Raw genomic sequence first — 22557 nt, 5'->3', positions numbered from 1 at the left:
GAACCACAGTTAATGTGAACCATGGTTCCCAATTCAGTAAGCTGTGAGTATCTAAAAATGGAAGCTTCCAAACTCCTAATCTCAGCTGCATGGGAGGAGGAGAGGAGAGCTCATTCTTGCTTGCACACATCACACTAAACCATGGTCTAGCATGATGCACAAACATGGCCAGAGAGGGTGAGGCAGAGATTGTGTGCATTATGTGCATCAATATCTCCACATTTCCCTCTTTCTTGCACTCTATAGTGATGATCTATTACTGTGTTACTATTATTAATGAACAGTTAAAGTACAGGTTTCCAAGCATCCCTCCGCTTTTCCAAAGCCCTTTCCCTCAGTGAATTACAGGTTCTTTTTGGTTACAGGTAGGTAGCCGTGTTGGTCCGAGTCGAAGCAAAATAAAAAAAATTCCTTCAGTAGCACCTTAAAGACCAACTAAGTTTTTATTTTGGTATGAGCTTTCGTGTGCATGCACACTTTTTCAGATACACTTGAAACACTTCTGAAAGGTTCTTTTTGGTAAGCCACAGATGCAAAATGGGCATCTGTGACATTTGAGGGTTAAAAGAAAAGAAAAGAAAAAGAAGACAAACGGGTGTGGGTATATAGAGCTTTTCATAAATGCTCAAAAGGTCTACCGTACATTATCTCAGTCATCCTTACAACAACCCTGTATGATAGGCCAGGATTATTATTACCCCACTATTGCAGGTGAGTTTGAGGCTGTGAGGCAGTTACTTGCTTCAGGTTAGCTAGGTGGGACAATCATGGTTCAGCTGAGTTTTGAAACAGGAACTTTTCTGCTTTGGATGTGTTTCCCCCCAACAAGGATGAATCAGAGCGAAATTGTATACCGGTAATCCTTATTTTTCCCAACACACAGGCTTGCCCACAGTTCCCAGAAGGGAGAAAGAGTGACCATTTGCACAAAATGAAACATTTAGCTAGTTGGCAGCCATTCCCCTTTACATGGCCCAGAGGTCGCCTTGGCAAGGCAATTTTAAATTTAATTGTGCTGAAAAAGCCTTGCATGTGTCAGAGAGAGAGGGGGGGGGAAGCATGTCCATTAATGAAGACAGAGAGATGGAGGATAGAGATGGGTGAGTGAGACAGGATACAAAGGTAGAATATCTTTTTAAAAAATAAAATAAAATACAAGCATTTCAAAGTTTACATTGCCCACAACTGAGTTGGGTTTGAATAAACCTAGCTAAAAGCCAATAAAATGGTCAGACTAGTTCAAAACCAACAGTGTGAAAACTGTATAATAATAATAATAATAATAATAATAATAATAATAATAATAATTTATTTTTTGTATTTGTATCATTTGTATATAGGAGAAAAACCATTTAAGAAGAAAAAGGCACTAGAACATTATTCCTCAGCCCATGCAAATGGCAATTCTGGGTATAATCCATGTGTGGCAGAAGGTAGCAGTTTCACATCAGCTGCCCCTGGCCTCTGACCTCCACATACCAAGATCTTGCTAGTGAGCCTGAGTCTGCTGCCCTGCTCCTCACACTGATCACCCCCAGAATTACTTAATGCAACTTGTGTCCAGGATATCTTCAGGACTGCCCGGATCCCTTATATCTGTCATGGGTCAGGAGTCAGCTTCGCCTGCTGAACAGCAGCCTGAAGGGGAGAAGGCAGAGTGACTCCACCTGGAGCTGATCAGCCTTCAAGGCACTGATGAGAAGAACCAGCTGGCTTCAGCCTTCTTAAGCAGAGCTTCCAGCAGCAGCCAATTGCTGGCAACAAGGCTTGTAGTTCCTGGTCCTACCTTGCTGCTTCCTGCTCATCTTGACCCTTCACCTTATGACCATCAGGTTCCCTGACTCCTGGACCACGTGGATGGCTGTTCGCCCAACCCTAGGACTGGACCTGACTTTGGATGCTGACTCTGCCTCCAAGGTGAGTACAGCTCAGAGGCTCTTCTGGTTGGCTGGCCTCCCCCTCCACTGAGCTCTGCATGTTTTGTTGCTCAGCAATGAGACTACAACGATATCTGATCCCTTAACTGTCATTCCTGCTTTGCAGGGGGTTAGACTAGATCAGTGTTTCTCAACCAGTGTGCCTCCAGATGTTTTGGGACTACAACTCCCATCATTCCTGACCACTGGTCTTGCTAGCTAGGGATGATGGGAGTTGTAGTCCCAAAACATCTGGAGGCACACTGGTTGAGAAACACTGGACTAGATGGCATTGGAGGTCCTTTTCAACTCTACCATTCAAGGATTCTATCTCTGCCCCATCACTGAAAGCTTTGAGGGAGTTTCTGTTCATGGTCCCCTATGGCTCCCATCTACCACAAGCATCCTGAGTGCTGTGGTCCCAGTTCTGTGGAACTCCCCCTCCCTGTTGAGCTGCGGGGGGTTGACAAAAACCCATTATATTTATTTCTGCAAGCATTTTAGAGGATCCCCCCTCCCTGTTTTTATGACTAGTTTCACTCCATCTTATCCATTGCATGCTTCAGTGCTTTTCTGTGTGAAATATGATGTTGATGAATTGCAAAATGCCTTTGCCACTCCTCACTTCTTCCTCTGCCCTCTCCGCCCTTCTTTATTGAGTTTGTGATCAACGTTTAATTAAAAAGTTGATAAAAATAGGTGCCAGTACTAACTACACCATGGGGGGGGGCGGGGGCGGGAAGAACACTGATATTCTATTACATTTGATTAGAAAGATATATGGTATATAAATAGCTTAAATAAAATTAATAAATAGATTTGTTAATGGTGCAATTCTTATATTGTACATGGCTATTTTATTTAAACAGGCTGGCCACACTCTGATCCAATCCTGTACCCTGCAGTAGGCTGGGTTCCCAGAAGTTCTTTAGCAAGCTTCTTAGCTGCTGTTTTTAGATGTCTGTGGTGGGAAGGTTTTCTAAGTGGAGAGAGGGAGTTGGAGGGGACATTGCGCAATTCATGAAGGGCCCCCAACTGTTCCTCTCTTAACCTGGACCCTGGTTTATCCCAGACAAACATCATGCCTGAGAGCAACATTATGGGAGGGGTGTTTCTAGGACTTAAGAGAAACTGTGAAGCTCCCTTGTTTGTTTTCTATTGGCTGCTGTGTGATGTTTACTAAAACTTGTTATACTTGTAGTATTGAAATGTGGGTGGGGTTTTTTTGCATGCTGTTATATTTTTGCTTTGCTATGTTATTATGTAATTGTTTTGTAGTGGTTTTGTTAGAAAGGCATCCCTGTTTATGTATTGTAAGTTGCTTTGATCACAATTTTGTGTGTGCATGGAAAAGAGGTGTACAAATGAAATGAATGAATGCCCCTTCAAGAAGTCATAGGATCATAAAATGGTGGGGTTGGAAGGCACCCCAAGAGTGAACTAGTCCAACCCCCTGCAATGCAGGATTCCCGACTAAAGCATTCATAACAGATGGCCATCCAACCTCTCCTTGAAAACCTCCAAGGAAGGAGAGTCCACCACCTTTTGAGGGAGTCTGTTCCACTATAGAACAGCTCTTACCATCAGAAAGTTCTTCCTGGGAAACCCAGCCAGATGGGCGGGGTATAAATAATAAATTATTATTTAGTATAGTTGAAATCTCTTTTCTAGCAATTTGAATCCATTATCATATGAGTCTGCTGCTGTAAGAACAAAGTCTTGTGGTACCTTGAAGGCCAACAAATTTAATCTGGAACACATTTTCATGGTAACAAGGACCACCTTTTATATCCTTGATGCTTGCTAATGGCTGTGAATGAGCCACTTATGTTTCTCCATAGTCAATAGGGCTGGGGGAGAAACTTGCTCAGCTTGCCTTTTAATGCAAACCTGCCTAACTCACACCCATAAGCAGAACAAAACACAAGCTGCCATGCACAATTCACATTCCACTGAATTTTGCAATGCAGACAGAGACTGTGCACAAAAATGCATATCTTAATGAAAATAAGAGCACACAGCAATGTCTCTTTTAAACAAACGGCAACACTCCAAGGCTGCCCCATCCTAAGGGAAGCTGGGCTGCCATCTCTGGCAGTTTTCTCTGCCTCTGGAAAGTGGGAGGGCCACCAAGCATATATGTAGCCACTGTGTGGCAAAAAGCAAAGCACAGCCAACCCAGCAGAGGTGTTGCAGCAGCTCATCTTCTGACACTTTGCAACGTGTCTGAACCTGGTTTTAATAATATGGCATTGAACTCCCTCACTTTTCCCCTCCGCCTCTCAGGATTCTGGCACGCTGCCTGTGTGTACTATACATACAAAGAAGGAATTTCAACATGAAGGCTTGAAATGGATCCAGGTCCTTGTAGCTTCCTGACAAGAGACCGAGAAATAACGAGTTGTGGGTTCTGTGATTATAGGCTATCCTTACTTAAAAACAAAAACAACCTTTCCCAGCCAAATCCATCCGAGTTCGCCTGTTCGTGTTGTCCTTTTGCTGCTATATTTTAGGCGCAAGGCTTCGCAAAAATGCCCTGTCTTTCAGGAGGTCGTCATACGGTCTGTGGTGCAGTGGCTGAACTGTTGGGAGATGAGGGTTCAAATCCCTACTCAGCCATGAAGCTCACCGGACAACCTTGCGCAAGTCAGTCTCTCATGGCCTATCCTACCTTGCAGGGTCGTTGTGAGGATAAGCTGGGAGGAGGCCAATCTACGCCACCTTGAGCTCGTCGGAGGAAAGGTGGGATATAAACGTGATGGATACCGGTAAATACATAAAACTCTGGGAGCCATCAGTGCAGGCTGCAGCCATAGTCCGCATGGAAGAAGTTGAAGCAAACTTTTTCAGATGCAAGAACTGCAGTCGTAGTCGCACTCTGCTATATTGGTGCTGAATGCAGTGGAAAATAGCTCTGCTGAGGCCATTCCTTGCTATGCAAATATGAACTGTAACAATAATAATTAAAGATCCCCAGAAGTTTCTGCTCCTGTTTCAGTGGGACTCCTAACATTCAGGAATTTGGAAAAGACATGTGTCTGGAACAGCAAAGGGGGTTGGATTTCCCTTTGGAAATTTTCACGTGGCAAGGAAATGTAAAGAAATCATTACGGCATCAGTAATGCTGGTTTATATGGCAAGGCCTGAGCACCGGGAAGGAACAATTGATGAATGGAGAGACACATGGGTGTACAGGGATCTCTTCAGATGAATAGGTTAGTTCAAGGCAAGAAGAGGAGAGCACTTGGAATGAAGTAGGCAGCTATCACATGGCAAAGAGACATCAAAGAGCTGTCAGATTGGGGGGTGGGGTGGCATTTTTCAAGTACGCAGATCATACTTGAAAGAAAATGTATGATCTGCAAATATGTGCTGCAAATATTAATGCTGGCTCTCTCAGGAATTAAGGGGAATCACATGTCACACACCAAGGAGACTGTTCTCGACCTAGTTGGCAGCAGCTGGCACATCTGCCATTGCCCTGCTTCTCCTCTGCATGGTGGGCAAAAAGAGGTGGTGGTCCTCTTGATGCACCAGGGGAGTGTGGCAACGCAGACTGGGCTTGGGGCATCACTCACAGGGCCTCCTCTTGCCTGTCTGTTGTCACGGCAAGGGTAGCAAATATTTGCAAATGTTTTTACTGGTAGCTATGACCCTGCTGGTGGGATAAATGAAACTTCTCATGTTCCTAGGTCAATTTCCAGGTGCTGGCTGGGTGAAGAAGTGGATCCAGAGATGGCCATTGTCTGCATGCTCTTCTTGTTTCCTGGACAGCTGCTGGTGGAAGCAAGAACTTTGGACTAGATGTGCCCTGGCCTTTGCCAGCAAGGCAACCCTCAATGTTCTTACATGCCACCTTTCATTCCCCCCCCCGGCCCCCTCTCTCTGATCCAGTCTCTGAAATACCACCTGTCCCTGCAAGGTTTCATCTCCAGTCTGAGATAGCTGGGCCTGCAGCTGTCAGGGACACACCATCCCGTTTCTGCTTCACAATAGACAGTTTGTGTATATGTTTGTGTACACACAGATGCTTAAGACATTTTCATGTTGCCCATCAGTAAAGCTTCCAAGGCAGTTTACAACCCACCTACTCTCAGCAACCAGAAACACCATAACTAGACACTGGAGAGACCTGTCAGGAGTAAGCATGGACCAATGGTACCAAATAGTATGGGAAGCAGCCTTATTAGAAAAAACTAACCAATAAGCTGAAACTGACACGGGGACAAATAGAAGAAGACGGCTTCACCTTTATCACATACACGGCCCAACAAGACAATGACAAAAATCCACCAACACCATATGAATCAATATGGCTAACCTGACCCAAAACACCCACCCACCCCACTCACACACAAAACAAAGAACACTACAGCCAACCACAAATGAACAACCATATCCTAGAGGCCAACCCCAACATCTCTCACCACCAAAGGAACACAAGCGAACAGCAGAGAACCTACACAAGCGACGCTGACAAAACAAAAAGCCCCCACACACTAAGCAAAATAGAAACATTGTCACTCGACCCCACCCCCGCCCTCCCCCATCTACCTCTTTCCCCCTTTTTCTTCCCAATGTCTCAACGAATGAAACTGATTTGTAAAGATGTTACAAGAGACGTTGCACATATTCTTTGTAACCCAATAAAATCTTTAATAAAATAAATAAATAATCAAAGTAGAAGAACTCACAACAAAAAGAAACATATAACAGCAATCAAATCGATAAAGCAGCAGAAAGCAGCTCTTTGAAGCAACTGGTAGCATTCAGCAAAACAGGCAAAATGATTTTATTATTATTTTTATCACTGCCGGCTATCGGGAATCATTTGAAATGAACCTCCTTTCAAAAACAAGGGCCCCGTAATCCTCCTCCTCCTCCTCTCATGGCTGAAGATGGAGGTCCTGAGAGACCCATTTTCTCAAAAGCCCACACCCTCATTTGGAGCGACTGAAGCCATTCTCCAGCAGACAGAAAAGCTTTTTTGGTGTGAGCCCTGAAGCTTCAAAGCCTTTCCACCCCTTTCCAAACATGACCAAATAGCTGGCTAGAATAAGGATAAAAATGAAATCATTTTCTCTAGATACAAATATAAGTCATTCGGCAGCAGCAACATATTTGAGCCATCGCCGGAGAGGAAATGGCCTGCTGCAATTACCCTCCAGGGTAACTTGCGGTGTATGAAAAGGGAGCCACATCGTGTACATAAGGTACCAAAACAGTGGCTGATATTACTAATAATTTATATAACACTTGTTAAAAGTTTACATGATGCTTTACAGTCCTTATTGTGTTTGCCGTCTCAAAATTTTGTTGAAATTGAACATGCTAGTGGGTGCTCTGGAAAGACCGGGGGGTGGGTGGGAAGCAGCTGGAGGAGAAAGAGAGGATAGAACTATGAGTGAAGGGGGTCTTTCCCCCATCCTCTGGACCCCCTGGGAAACTCAACAAACCAGCTGTACTTGGAACTGAGTGTGGAGCTGAATGGGACACAGCTGACGGCAGCCGGAGGAGGTACCTTGGGCCTGCCTAGGGCTCTTTTTTTTAAGAAAAAGAGGTGCTGGAACCAAAGTTGTTGAGCCCCGCGGCCTTATGCCGCCAACCTCTGCCACGCTGCTACAACCACTGTGTTGCTGGCCTCCACCACCACGCAGCCCCAAGTGCTGTGCCGGGGAATGGCACCGCAATGCTTCAGAGGTGCCAGAATGCGGTTCCAGTGAGTTCTGGCTGAAAAAAAGCCCTGGGTCTGCCCATGAAAAGCAAGTCTAGAGTGAGAGACTAGGGTGATGTCCGCTGTTTCCAGGAACCCTTCTCATTGTGAGACTTTTGTGGGTGAGCTGAGAGTTTGTTTTAACCCTGGGTGAGAACCTGGATGCTGAGAGGAAGGGTGCGTCAGAAGGAAAATGAATGTGTGTGTGTGTATGTGTGTGTAACATTTTTTATATGACTGTGTATTTTTGCAATGTTTTGTTTAGGTTGTCGTTGCTTCAGTTTCTTCTGCACTGCTTAGACATATATTTTAATATATTAAGCGGTATAGAAATAACCAATTAATAAATCATGACATTGTGCCACCTGAGGCAGGGAGGCTAGACGCTGCTGTTGGATTCTCTGTTTCACACCTGACACAGGAAAGGCAGAAAAGAAAACTTGCTCACCGCTGCTTCTCTCAGTGGTTGTGATATGCAAAGCCTGAGGCGGCCTTCAGGGCCTAAGCAAAGAGGCAGAGGAAGATCTTCCGAAGGGAAACTCTGAAATAATCTCTGGCAGTCTCTCTCTCTCTCTGTGTGGCGGGGGTGGGGTGGGGGTCTCTCTCTTGAAACAGACCCTTCCTACATTCCTTGGCCTCACTTAAAAGAGTTCCCACATCTGGGAGAGGAAAGGGAGAAAAGAAAGGAGGCATTGTCTGTTCTTTTGTGTTGTGCCCCTGTTTTTAGCAAACATGAGTGAATTGCATGTTTCAAGATGGAGCTTCGTGTCAGAAAAAAGACAGCAGCACCTTTGATAAAAGGGTGCATTGACTAGACTAGAGGATAGTGCATTTCTGTGTTATTGTTGCAGACATATGCATTTTTATGCATACTTTACACTAGTAAGTACATTTTTTTACTTGGCTGGAGAACAGCACCTCAGAATTAGGAGAAGCATGGATTTCAAAGAATGGTTGTGTTTCTGTTTGCATATTGTTTTGGATATTGTGAATTAGAAAGGTTTGCCTTTAAATGTGAACCGAATCAGATTTCCTCCCTATCCCTCACTATATAGAGCTCCATCATTTCCTCTTCTCCCCTCCCCCCCCCCATCGCACTTTCCTGACTGAGATTTTTTGTTTCCTTGGCAGAGTGAAAGATAATAACAAGCCTATTCATATTTCCTGAGTTTATCATACTTTACTCCTGCTGTTCCTCAGTCTGTATGAAGTTTCTTTTCTGGTCAATTGTCCGTTCAATTTAGAGAGTTGCTATAGTGAGCTTCATTCCCCTCAGAAGCCAGAATGTTTGTGAATATTCCCAGACTCCTCATACTGTCACTGCCCATAGGTACATGCTGTAAATGCAGAATCTTACTGCCTCCCCTAGGAATTGAGTAGAAGATCAAGCTTTGTTTTTAAACTTGAACACAGAATGATGTCCATTTTATTGCTTCCTGTTTTAGCATTCAGAGTGATTTGATTTTTGCGTGCTGCTCAAAATGGACGAGGCTTCTGTGCAAACTTAAAACAGCTTGCCACATTGCTTTATTAATGCTCAAAAACCTTATTCCATTGCAAAAGAAAATACCTACTACTTGAGTAAAAACAAAGGTTTTTATTTTGTTTGGCCAAGTAGCCCCTGGAAAATTAAATTGGAGGTCTCACGTAAATGATTGAATATACCACTGATTTGTCCCTCAATTTAAACCCTATGCTGATGAGATTGTATGAGATCACTGATGAGATTGGAACAATACGCCTCTAATTAACACCTTATTTGAATGGAATAGCAGCTCACATTTCTAAGCTGTGCTTTTTATAGACATCTTGGTTTTGAGAAAGGAGGGGGGAAATATTTCAAATATTTGCTCAACCCAAATGAAACTTCCTTCTATGAAACTCACATGGAACAAGGCCAGTCTTAGTGTGTACATTCCCTTCCTTTTACGTATATTTATATTGCATCATGATGTGTCAAAGTTTGTTGTGACTTAGCAATATCTTTATTCCTTGTCACAACTGTAACATTCTTATGGCATTGCTGGACATCTCATTCCTCTTGTTCATCCCCAAGCTAGGAGCATCCTCATTAAAGCAGCAACTTGCAAGCAAATCCTCAATGTAGATGGATGCGACATTTCAGCATGGCTTTCTGGTTTCTTTCGAGCACAGTAGCTACATGCGCAACATCTCAATTCTGTATAATGTTTCTGTCAGCCGCACCCTCCTGCTCCTCACATTTCTGCATGTTCATTCAGAGGTGCTCCTCCCTTCCTCTTTTCTTCATACCATCGCTGGCTCACAAAAACAAGCCCTGGTCACCAACGGCAGGGTCCAATTGCTTAATCTTGCTCTTTTATTCTCTCCAGGAAGCAATTTTTGTTGGGATGAATTTATTAGCAGCACTGTAGGGGGCAGCAGAGATCATCGCCTTAAGATTCTTCCTCCATTCCCTGCCCCATCCCCGGTCAGGCCACAGGAAATATTTATCCCAGAGCTGCACCCTGTTTTGGGTTTGGACTGATGTGGGACAGTGGTACAGTTTTACTCCATGCTGTCCATCAGGTTGCTAGCTCTTGTCTCTGGAAGGCAGCCTTGTACTGTATAGGGAAGTTTTTAATGTTTTATGTTTTACTGTGCTTTTAATTTGTTGGAAGCTGCCTTCTGCTGGACAACCTGAAGTCACTCTGCTTTTTTGTTCTTTTGGTCTTCTCTGCTTTGGACAAACCATCACAAATCAAACCCAGATAATCTGATTTTTTTAAATAAAAAAAATGCTTGTCAGGAATAGGGTGGCAAGCAGTCCACTAGGGCTACTGAGGTACTGCCTTCCCAATGAAAATAGGTAAAGGTAAAGGGACCCCTGACCATTAGGTCCAGTCATGACCGACTTGGGGGTTGCGCGCTCAGCTCGCATTATTGGCCGAGGGAGCCGGCGTACAGCTTCCAGGTCATGTGGCAAGCATGACAAAGCCGCTTCTGGCAAACCAGAGCAGCACATGGAAATGCTGTTTACCTTCCCGCTGTAGCGGTTCCTATTTATCTACTTGCATTTTGACGTGCTTTCGAACTGCTAGGTTGGCAGGAGCTGGGACCAAGCAACGGGAGCTCACCCCGTCATGGGGATTTGAACCGCCCACCTTCTGATCAGCAAGCCCTAGGCTCAGTGGTTTAACCCACAGCGCCACCTGGAAAATATCAGGCAATTATTATTCTTATTTTAACAAACCTCAAAATCTCAAGATCTCACACTTTCCTATGCCCCACACATTTTTATACTTCTCTTTGAAGTCAGAGAAGCTCTGCAGATCTTTCTGTCAATCTACTGTTCTCTGGCCAGTCAGAGCTTTGCACCACCCCATCAATCATAATCCCAAAAGTCCCAACGCGGTCCCTCCCATGTGGGGAGAATCAGAGGGTGTTTGGGGTAAGTTTGCCAACTGATAATAGAAGAAAATGCCCTGCCCTGCTCTTGTGCCTTTAATGAGAAGTTGAATGCCATAGGTGGAGCTAGGGACACAGTACTTTGACCAGCTCATGCCTGCCACTCAAATTGCTGTCAAAGGTTCAGGAACAGGGCTTGGTCCAAAGAGTTGGCTTGGCTGCTCCAATCCTTCTTTGCACAGAGCCAAAGCATGCAAACCCAAGTGTGATTCATACCCTGTGATTCATGCACATGATTTCCATGGGAAACAAGCATATTGTTGATGCCACCTACAGCAGCTTGCACATGCTCAAGAGTACAGGCGTCAGCTTTCTGCAAAAGAGGAGCCTTGAATATGTGGGTAGCGATGAGGAAGCCCCTGTAGCTCACATCAGCTTTGCTGGAGAAATAAGCCGAGCTACTTCCCACCAAACTGGGAAGCAGGGTGCCTGATTTGCAGGCCAAAGCTTGGTTCATCCCCCTGTAACACCCCAAATTCTCTCCCTTTCACTCACATGGCCCCTGGTCCCTAACCTGCTCTTTTTAAACCCCACTGACTGGCCAGACGAGCAGCTGCAGAACTCCAGCTGCAGGGAGAACTATCTCCCTCCCAGTCCCCACTCTGGCATGGGGCCAAAACCCCAGGTAGGTACCCTTGGGAGATGCCATTTCCAAAGAGCATCCTTAGGAAAACCATATTTTCCAGGGGTCCTTGGGACCTTTTGTCCTGGCACAAAGCTCTGGAGTTTTCCCTCCTTTGATCTCCCCACAGCACCTCTGCCACGGATTGGAGGCTGGGTGAGTGAGGACCTCGTCATCCGCAACTCACATGCAATGCTGGTGAAATAAGTGCATTGTTCCCTTCCTAGAAATGATCTCTGTGCAGGAAAACTGTTTCGTTTGTGGGAAACAGACCTCACGAGTAATATCCAGCCCCAGCCAGACACTCCTCGTTGCCCAAAGCCAGAGGAAGAGGAATTACACAGTACAAGCTGTTGCTATAGCAACCACTACCACACCCACTGGCACAATGTGATTAAATTATGGGCTGGGCACTCCTGTTTTTCCACACATAGGAAAACAACTGTCTGAATACCAATGACCCCAACACAATAGATTGACTTGTTTTTACAACTCTGCAACAATGATTTCACACAATTCCCTGTATAGGTACCCCACTGTACGTCTGTCTGTTCTAGAAACTTCTTGTTCTGTGATAGATATGTATATAGATTACCATTTTGCCCAGTTTATATATTAGGGTTGCCCTTGAGCTGGTGCAGAGTGTCTATCCCTCACAGCTAAGTAACCACTGCCATCTCCCAAGTCCTTAATTCCTGATGCATTGTGTTGTCTTCAGGGAAACGGGTCATAGGTTAGTGGCAGAACATCTGATTTGCAGGAAGAAGGTTCCAGATTTTATGGTTACGAGCTGTAGACTCATAATCTGGGGAACCGGGTTCTCGTCTCTGTTCCTCCACATGCAGCTGCTGGGTGACCTTGGGCTAGTCACATTTCTCTGAGGTCTCTCAGCCCCACTCACCTCACAGAGTGTTTGTTGTGGGGGAGGAAGGGAAAGGAGAAAGTTAGCCGCTTTGAGACTCCTTAGGGTCTTCATTGGCATCCAGTGTTGGTGCATAAGCGCTTATAATAGTAGCCTGTTGGATTTTGGAGAGCTTTATTCGAAGGGTTGAGAATTGCTCATTAATAGTAGGGACTTCTGACAGGAGCTTCACAAGGTCGTTTTTGATAGCGAAGCCTACCCCATGTATTCAATGTTCTTCTTCAGAAGAAGAGATAAAGCGGGATATCAAATCCAAACTCCTCCTCCTCCTAAAGACCCACTGCAAATCAGTGTAGACAATACGGACGATTAACACCAAAGTGAACTATCCAGTGAGAGAAGAATGTCTCTAGGTACTTCTTGAAAACTTATGTAATTCCCTCCCCCCTTTCCAGTGAAGAAATCAAATTCCCCTTTGGGCTGGACAGAGAACATCGTTCCAATGTTCCCAGTATTCTCCAGAAAGAGACTGCATAGTTGGCAATTAAGGCTTAATAGCATGAGCTTGAGAAATCCCTGGTTCAAATCTCTTCTCAGCCCACTCTCCCCTCAGCCTCAGTCCACTCACCACCTGCTGTGTGAGGAGGCTCATATTGATTAGTCTGTCACGGTGCCCCGTTGCGCCAGAAGTGGCTTAGTCATGCTGGCCACATGACCCAGAAAGCTGTCTGCGGACAAACACCAGCTCCCTCGGCCTAAAGCGAGGTGAGTGCCGCACCCCGTAGTCACCTTTGACTGGACTTAACCGTCTGGGGGTCCTTTACCTTTTACCTTATTGATTAGTATTGACCAGTAAAGCTAACTTGCTTTTACGGTGTTGTTGTAAGGATTACCAAGATAAGACTGAGTTCCCTATCCCTGGGCTAAACATCCATTCAAGTGACATAACTGAGGCTGGCAAATGTTTCTTCGAGGAGCACTTCTAGATTGGGACAAAGCACCTTGTGCAAAAGTGGAAATCCTGCCGCTTCTGTGACATAATTCAGAATGAAGGAGCACATTTGGAAAGAAGCAACCCATGATGGAAATGAGACATTTGAATCAGGGCCCTAAGAGATTTGAGGGTTTGTTAAGACAGAGAAAGAGAGAAATGGGTAAAGGGTGCTCACATTTCACTTCCGAGCTTACAATTTCACACGATGCAGGACCAAAAATTCCTATTGTGGCTCCATCTAATCTGCATATTTATGTAACTGGCATCTTTTGAGCATTGGAATGCCTTTCCCCCATTGTATAGGATTCACACACACACACACACACACACAGAGAGAGAGAGAGAGAGAGAGAGAGAGAGAGAGAGAGAGAGAGCGCTATTGCCTTCATAACCTCCATTTCAGCTTCCCAAAGTATCTGGTTGGTCCCTGTGGAATACAGGATGCTGATCTAGATCAATCTTTGTTCTGACCTAGCAGGACTCTTCTAATGTTTTGGGTTCCCTGGAGCCTTAGAAGCATAGAATTGTAGAGTTGGAAGGGATCCCTAGGGTCATCTAGTCCAACCCCCTGCAATGCAGGACTCTCCACTTAAAGCCATCCAACCTCCACTTAAAAACCTCCAATGAAGAAGAGGCCATTTCCCCCATTGTATAGGATTCACACACACACACACACACACACAGAGAGAGAGAGAGAGAGAGAGAGAGAGAGAGAGAGAGAGAGAGAGAGAGAGAGAGAGAGAGAGAGCAGCTCCATGATATTCTCTCTCTCTCTCTGGCTTTTTCTTTTCTTTTACAAAACTCTCTCTCTCACGTTCACTGTTATTCTTTCTTATTCATTGGAATAAACTCTGGAGTCTACTTTACTAAGAGTAGACAAGACACACCCGCTAGGGGACCCACAAGACTTTGGATCTTTGTGGCACAACCCAAGGCTAAACATCTTTTGCACATCTGTTGCCATTGCAATGAATGGCGGTCACGCCGCAAGGCCTGGGGAGGAGCAATTGTGACAAACACCCCCCCCCTTGGGATAATAAGCTCTGATTCCGGAGCTTTCTAATACCCAGTATTAAGTCATTTCCTATTTTTAAAATCTCCGGAGGGGTTTGATGCCTTTCATAGTAGGGGATTTGTGAAAGCCAATCACGGCTCCCCATCAAATGTAGTTACCAGCTAGAAATGCACATCCCACGGATACTGCTGCTAAGGAAGGGTTAAAGAGCTAAATAAAGGTTACAATCTGAGTGGAATTACTTAGGGCTCAAGCAAAAACAAAAAAACACTGTCATTTGAATCTGTCGCCAGCTTTGAGAGGTCTAGCAGTCTGGGTGCTATTGCCCTGGGAAGGATCCTTCCTTTGCAGAAGCCAAGGAGTGAAAAGGACCATCTCCTGGGAATTTTTTAACTCAAGTAGGCAAAAAGAGAAGCTGTAGGGTTGGAGGTAACCAGCGCCTCATCGGATAAGCTGTGAGAACAGCTGCCTGGGTATGGCTGATTCTCTCTCTCTGCATTTCTTTGTGCCTTGTCTTCTCCTGTCTTGGTGTTCCTGTTTGTGATGATGTCCCCCATCTCTTTCCAGGGCTGCTACCAAGGACTCAACATTGAAGCACCGCTGCAAGAAACCTCCTGTGCCCCCCATGAGGAGCTATGAAGAGCTGTGCCATCTTTGAGAGTCGCAGGTGGGGTGTTGCCCTTGGAAGTGGGAGGGCAGGGCTGCCGATTCAGCACATCTCATCTCTAGCCGGGGAGTCCACTTGGGTCCTGCTTGTGGGCTTGCCATGGGGCACCTGTTTGGCCATTGTGAGAATGGCATACTGGAACAGATGGGCTCTTGGCCTGATCCTGCATGGCTCTCCTTGTGTTCTTAGGACTAACATTGACTCGGTGTCATTAAGTATCACCCATCGAGACTTTGCCTGAATAGGCATACGTAGCATCACGGTAATGTGAACAGTGCAAAGAGACAGTGCTGAAATGCTGAACTTTATTTCATCATTACTTTCCCTCATATAGTTGACTACCCCCAGGGCAAATATTTATCCGCCTCATTTGATAGTGAGTACAGGAAGATCCTTACCAGCATTAGCAGGAATCAAGTGTTTGGGTCATCATGCATAAGGGATGGTGAGCCTAACTTAACCATGACCTTAAAAAAAAAAAAGGCTTGCAGTTGCCTGCCTGTCTCCCCTCCCATCCCCAAAATAAGATATATCCCTTGTAGATAAACTTATCTATGGAAAAGGGATAAATGGCACATTGTTTTCATTTTTGAAATCATCATGCTAATATGCCAAGGGATCACCTTAGATAGTGGAAAGTGGCAGAAGATGAAACTAGGGAGGGAATTGGGAGTGGCGAGATATGGGCACAATAAAGAATAAGGGGTTTTGCCTTTGTCTCTCAAAACAAGTCTATTGGGAAAGCCCAGATCTAGGTGGATGGACACAGCAAAAGCAGGTATTTTCAAGATAATTGGTTTGATTATATAAAAATTCTAGGGTGAAATTCTAGGGTGGTATCACAAATATTCCATAGTCATAGAGGGAGGAGAAGGAAGTAAAATGCATTCAGAGAAAAAAGAAAGCCAAATGTTTTTGTTTGTTCCTTTTAAAAATCAAGAGTTAAAAGGAAGAAAGAGTCTTTTACCCTTCCAGTGGTAGGAGATTTTCAAAAACTGGAGCAAATGGGATTCCACCCCTCAGAAGGAATTGTAAGGAAGGAGTGCCACCTACTGTTGGGATAAATAACTGCCACTGTTTGCTTTGTATTCCTTTTCCTAGTTTTATACGTCTCGGCAGAGTTAAAATCAAAGTGCAGAAAAATGTAGTCCAGTTCCCCATCTGGTTGGCCACTTTGAGGACTGAATGCTATCCTAGATGGGCTTTTGGTCTGATCCAACAGGCATTTTCCTGTGTTCTCCCATACCACTAGGTCCAGGGTCCACCGGAAATGTAGAGGCTTTGTGCATTTGAGAGTTTGTTTATGCAACAGCCTACACATTCAGGTCATTCTGCTGAGGGTGCTGGCAAGTGTTAGATAAGTGTGGACAAAGGAGGATCTGTGCATACATGGGTAAGAGACAGGAAAACCATCAAAACAAATACCAGTAGAATACTCAACCCCCATGTCTATATTATCTATCTGAAGAAGTGTGCATGCACACGAAAGCTCATACCTATGACAAACTTAGTTGGTCTCTAAGGTGCTACTGGAAGGAATTTTTTTTTATATATTATCTAGAGTTAAAGTAGCCTCAAGAGAACTACCGGTAGTTCAGGGCTAGGGTAAAATTTCAGACTCTGTGAATCCCTCACTCTTACTCTAGTGGTGTGGCTGCAGTGCCAGAAACCAATAAGCTGCTCTGATTCCCCAGGGGAACACTAAATTAATCAGTCCTCCTCTGAGTACACCAATTTTAAAATCACTCCTTACTCCAGTTAGATAGTTATGTAAGGGATGATGCCTACCTCAAGCACTTCCTAATCCTGTGTAATCCAACAAAAACTAAATTGCACACCTGGCAATTTGTGCAGCTGTGCTGGTCCCTGTGCTCTTGCTCATGTTAAAATTTTGAATTAAAATGAAATGCTATCAGAAAGTTTAAAGTAGCAACAGTGCCAAATTTCCAGTCCTCGGAATGTGTTCATTCCCCCCCCCCAATTCATGTGACATGGATCTAAGGTGGGCAGCTGCAAAAAGAAGACAGGGCTCCTGCACTTTCAAAAATTGTGTAGAAGAAAAGGGGATTTCAGCAGGTGTGGCTTGTGCAAGCTCTTCAGCACAGCTCTGGGCAGGAGTCCTGTCTTCTCTTGCACCTGAACACCCATGGGGGTGTCTGATCAGAGCACCTGAACACATGAATGGTAGAAGTGTGGGTGGTGGCAGGTGTGCAAACCTCACCTCCAATGTCCTTGCACACAGTGCGCCTCCCTTATTCCTAGAGAAGGTCTGCATGGGGTTTCAACTCACTTTTGCTGAAATGTAGGTAAACACCTCTGTGTGACCGTGGACCCTGTTTTACCCTGATCATGGGGAGAGCTCTACTTGCAGAAGCCCCCTGCAGACTTTCCCCATATTCAGGCATATGGCTGAAGAGACGTAGATAAATTTGCATCACGAATGAAACAATAACAATATGAAAAAATTAGTTTATCTTTACTGACCACTCTCAGCCCTTGCCTCTCTTGGTAAGGCTGAAGTTGTGGAGAAGCATCAGTAGCTGCCCCAGATTTTGTGCCATGGGCCTTTTACACCTGAGCTGAGGCCCACCAACTCATTCTAAACTGTTGCCAGTTTAATCGCCGCTGCTCATGAATGACTCCAGCTCTGTTTTCCCTGAAAGATTTGCTCCTGCAGTGAATGGAGGTCACCTCTTATGCTTAATCCCAGCCTGCAATACCAATCTTTCTCTCCGTAATCTCCCAGAACAGCTGTGCTGTGATTGCATTGTGGATTATAAAATGCCCCTTTCCCGCAAAACAGCTGCTGGCTGGATGGGCAGCATTTAATAATCACTGAGGAGTCTGATGGGAGGGGGCGTCTGAGATTTTTTGGGGAGGGTGGGTGGGCAAAGGGAGTAGGAAGATGTATAAGGGGGTCAGGGTGAGTTTAACTTCTGCAAACCTAGCTGGAAGATGTGCGGAATTCAAGGCAATCCCAGAACCTGACATTCAGTGCAGCTTGCACATTAAACTGCAGCAACTGGAAAAGCCTTCAGAAAGGTAATTGTCTCCGTCATACGTTGCAAGATGCTATAATTATTGCAACCCACTCTAAAAACATAGAGTGAAGGATGGGTAAGAAATACAGTGTTGATGATGCTTTGGTATGTTATAAAGTGGAGAGGAGCCATTGTGCAAGTGATAGAAATAATCTAGAGGGCCATGTGTCCTACTTTATCCAGGGCACCCTCTATTTGAAGGGTTCTCAGGGGCCAGGCCTTTATTTGAAGGCACCCTGTATTTGGAGGTCTGTCCGGTCAAAATGTGGTTTAAAAGATAAGAAGAGAGAGGCAGGAGAGAGAGGAGCAGGAGCCTTGAAGTGGCCCATCAGCATCTAGCACATGAACGAAGACTGACTAGGCATACAGGTCCCACCCAGTAGCAGTCTTCCCCACAATGGTGAGATGTGTTTACTATTGAAATTAAAGCAGTTATTTCTAAATTCTGGATATATACTTATAAATTAGCACAGGCAGATTTTAATGCAAACCGGGGTCTCTTTTGTTCTCTTGTTCAGTAATGTATAAGTAGCAACCCTCAAGTCAGAGGGGTTTCCTTCTGACCTCCACATAGATTTTGATTGACTTCTGGTTCCCAATTGGACTCTGCTGACTCTGAAGTTGTGTGTGTGTGTTTGCAGAATTCTTGTACAAAAATGCATGACCAGTATTGGGTGGGAATGCAAAGCCACGTGGCTACCTCAGAAAAGATCAGGGAGCAGGAAGGATACCGTAGATATTCTGCTCAGAGGTCTTTCAGGTGCCTTGGATCATAAAATAAGCTAACTCAAGGGAGTTCGCAGAAGTCAGGATGGGGGAGAAATTTGGTTCAGTTCACTATGTGATCCCACCTACTTTGCAATTCCTGAAAAAATCAAGGAACCAAAATGCGGCTCCCTTTTGAAATCCACACTTCCGTGAATGTTGCAATGCAGTTTTCCAGCATTTTTTTAAAAAAAACAAAAATGTGTATATTGGGGAAAAGATTGGATACAAATGCATCTCTTGATAAAAAATATACAAAACTGCATTGAATTAGAGAAAATTGCTGACAAAAATGTATTTATTAGATATGCACACTGATATGCTGACAAATTTTCATGAGGTTTTTTTTTAAAAAAAAAAATCACAAGCTGATGCATAAAGGTAGCGTCCAGACTTTAGGGTGAAGGGCTGAAAAAGTAAGAAATATTGAAAACCTGTGGAATGAGTCTGCACCTTGGGCGGAGGGGGCTCTGCCTGTTGTCCTGCTTGGTTCAGCTGTTGCAAATTGCGTTCGGCAAAGGCAGTGCAGTGGGGAGCCTGCTCCAAGTGCATGGGCTTCGCCTGTCTGTTCAAAACCTGATGGTGCAATTGAAAGAATGGAATGTTAATTGCATGAAGAGACCATCCCTGTTATCATACAGAACAAGGAAGTTTATTATCCATTTACATAGGGCAAGAAGGTGTGAACTGTATACAGTATGTGTCGTTGTTGGTGCAGCGTTGAGATGGTGCCAAGTCCAAGATAGATAGTTACACACACACACACACACACACACACACCACAAACACAGCACACCTGGCCTGGATCTGGCTGCTCTTAGGGCTGCTTTGTTCCTCTTGGCCCTTGCTTCCTCTCACGGTGCACCTGGCCCCAGCTGTCTCTGCTGCACCTTCACCCAGCGTGGGTCACTCCATCCTCTGCTCTCCAACGTCCTACACCCCCCCCCTTAGTCTTCACAATACTCCTCCTCTTTGTGCCTACCTTGTAGAGCATGGGAATCAGCGTGTTTTTACATGAGTAGAATTTGTCCTTTTATTTAAAATGCATCTCTGGCTTTTTTGTGAGGCCTGCCTGGTGTTTTTACATAGTAGAATGTGTCCTTTTATTTAAAAAGAATCTCCGGGTTATTTGTGGGGCACAGGAATTCGTTCATCCCCCCAAAGATAAATTAGATAGATAGATGATAGATAGATAGATAGATAGATAGATAGATAGATAGATAGATAGATAGATAGATAGATTAGACAGACAGACAGACAGACAGACAGACAGACAGATAGTCAGGGCCCCCACAAGGTCTGAGGGACAGTGGACCGGCCCCCTGCTGAAAAAGTTTGCTTACCCCTGCTGTAGAGTGCTGTGTTGATTCTTGAGGCTTGTCTCTCCCTTCCTTAAATAGGGCACTACTATTAGGGCAGGTTCCAATCTGAATCGGCTACAGGGGCAGCTCTCTGCTGCCAGCCCCATCTTAACCTGGCCAGGCATGGCTGTGAGCGTTTCCTCAGGCATCCCTTCACCTTCTCTCCAGGCTGCTGACTACATGAACACAGCCACTCGCTTCCTCGTCTAGGCAAACAGCATTGTTCTTCCCTCCTTGCCCGCCTATGAGCTCAAGTTGACAGCAGCAGTGGAGGGAGGGGGGCATTTGGACTCCCTTCTTGCTTGGATCAGGCCCCTCTGGTAACTCTTCCACTGGTCCCCTGCTCACTCCCCAGTCCCTGCTGCTGCTGCTGCCTCCCTCTTCCAGGTCTCCCATATCCACCTCATCCTGGCAACTTGGCATAGGGCACACTTCACCCTTGCAATCACTTCCCCCTGAGGAAGCCTCTCCCGGGTGATGCTTGCCCTCGGTGCCAATCTCCTCCCCCTCCCCTGAACTGTTCCCATGTGCCTTTGCTAGCACCCTCTTCCATGCCTTCTGTGTATGGCAAATCACTGGGCACAGGCTGGTTCATGACAATATGTAGCTAAAGAGAGAGAGGCTTGTTTATTGTTTATGTTTGGTATGTCTCTTGCACTTAAAGGCAGTGTATTTCTGGGCCCTCGGCTTTCCATCCAGGTATGCCAGCAATGGGAGCCTGTAGTCCTCTAGATGTTGTTGGGCTCCAACTCCCCTCATCTGCGGCCAACATGGCCAATGCTCAGGGACAGCATGAGGTGTAGTCCAACAATTTCTGGTAGACTATAGATTCCCCATTGCTGGTGCATGTGACAGGTCTTCTTCCAGGAATGCTCTCCATTATATTGTGCTGTCCATTACAGGTGAAACTCGGGAAATTAGAATATCGTCCAAAAGTCCATTTATTTCAGTAACGCAACTTAAGAGGTGAAACCAATCTATGAGATAGATGCATGACATGCAAAGCAAGATATGTCAAGCCTTGATTTGTTGTCATTGTAATTATTTGTCGTTAGGCTGGTCAATTATAAATGGAATGTAATTAATGAAATGTAATGGCAATGTTTATTTTTGTATTATTGTAACTATTTGTTTTATTACTGTGGAATTTCCAAAAGAAAGCATTTGTCAAAATTAAAAGAAAATTAAAAAATAATAAGTTGATTACTGAAATAAATGCACTTTTCGACGATATTCTAATTTTCCAAGTTTCACCTGTATGTTGCTGAATGCAGTTTGCAATGCCTGAAGCACCAGAGCTGAAACGTTCCCCCCCTGATATTGCTTTATTTTCTGATGACTCACAAATCCCTGGAATTGAGGGAACTATCTTGTTTGCCTCTTGCAGATGAAGCTTTTGAAGATCCTCCCTTGGCGTCGGGCCGTTCTGGCCGTGGTCCTGAACCTGCTGGCTCTCAGCCTTTCCACTACAGCCCTGCTGGGCAGTTATTGGTGTGTGGGGACACAGAAAGTCCCCAAGCCTTTGTGCGGGAAGACTAAGAACACCAAGTGCATCGGTGCCCCCATGCCTCCTGACGGAGGGGCCAGCAATTCCTCTGCGCCCTCCCAAGATGTGGTGCACTATAGCTGGGAGACCGGGGACGACCGCTTTGCCTTCCGGTACTTCCACACAGGCATGTGGCTTTCCTGTGAGGAGAACATCGAAGGCTCAGGTAATCTCTCCAGCCTGCCTCTTAATTCATTCACTTCCATGTACTGCCTTTCTGCTGAAGCACTTGAGGAGACTGACATTTTATCATAACATAAGAGACATAACACAAAAGGTACTGACTCTTTCATACTGTTGCATAATGAAGTTACATAACGACCAGGTGGGATGGCTCTGGGAGAAATTGTTTGGAAACGAAGGAGCCTGGTGACAATTTGTCCCAGCCAAGCCAATAGAGAAGGAATTTCTGCCTTTGCTTTCCCACTGAGGGAGTCAGTCAAAGGGTGAAGCTGCGAATGAGGACTTCTTCCTTTCCTAATATTGTAGCACAACACCTCAGTCTCTAGAAATGAGTGTGGCTGCCAACTTTTCAGTGCAGCAGGGGTGGGCTGACCTGTGACGCTCTAGATGTTGTTGGACTTCAACTCCCAACAGCTTCAGCCAGCATGGCCAATGGTCAAGGATGT

At 45.1% G+C, this 22557-nt stretch overlaps 1 protein-coding gene across 4 annotated transcripts in view; it reads left to right on the top strand.

The window, feature by feature from the left end:
* GSG1 (germ cell associated 1) overlaps nt 1–22557 on the top strand; it is a 51112-nt gene that overhangs the window by 19833 nt on the left and 8722 nt on the right. Inside the window, exons 9-12 of one of the 4 annotated variants that reach the window (XM_088652019.1) lie at nt 1341–1917; nt 4595–4684; nt 15116–15215; nt 21770–22094. In XM_088652019.1, coding sequence (XP_088508145.1) covers nt 21770–22094 — 325 coding nt within the window. In that variant the 5' untranslated portion in view covers nt 1341–1917; nt 4595–4684; nt 15116–15215. Of the gene's footprint in view, nt 1–1340; nt 1918–4594; nt 4685–6742; nt 7130–14746; nt 15022–15115; nt 15216–21769; nt 22095–22557 lie in introns of those variants that run through there. The other 3 variants (XM_088652021.1, XM_088652020.1, XM_060279740.2) reach the window with 3 other exon arrangements.

This window comes from Zootoca vivipara, chromosome 9, assembly GCF_965207765.1.
Source record: "Zootoca vivipara chromosome 9, rZooViv2.hap1.1, whole genome shotgun sequence".
Classification (NCBI taxonomy): Eukaryota; Metazoa; Chordata; class Lepidosauria; order Squamata; family Lacertidae; genus Zootoca; species Zootoca vivipara.
Note: the sequence above shows the minus strand (reverse complement) of the source record. Positions and strands in the feature narration are given on the sequence as shown.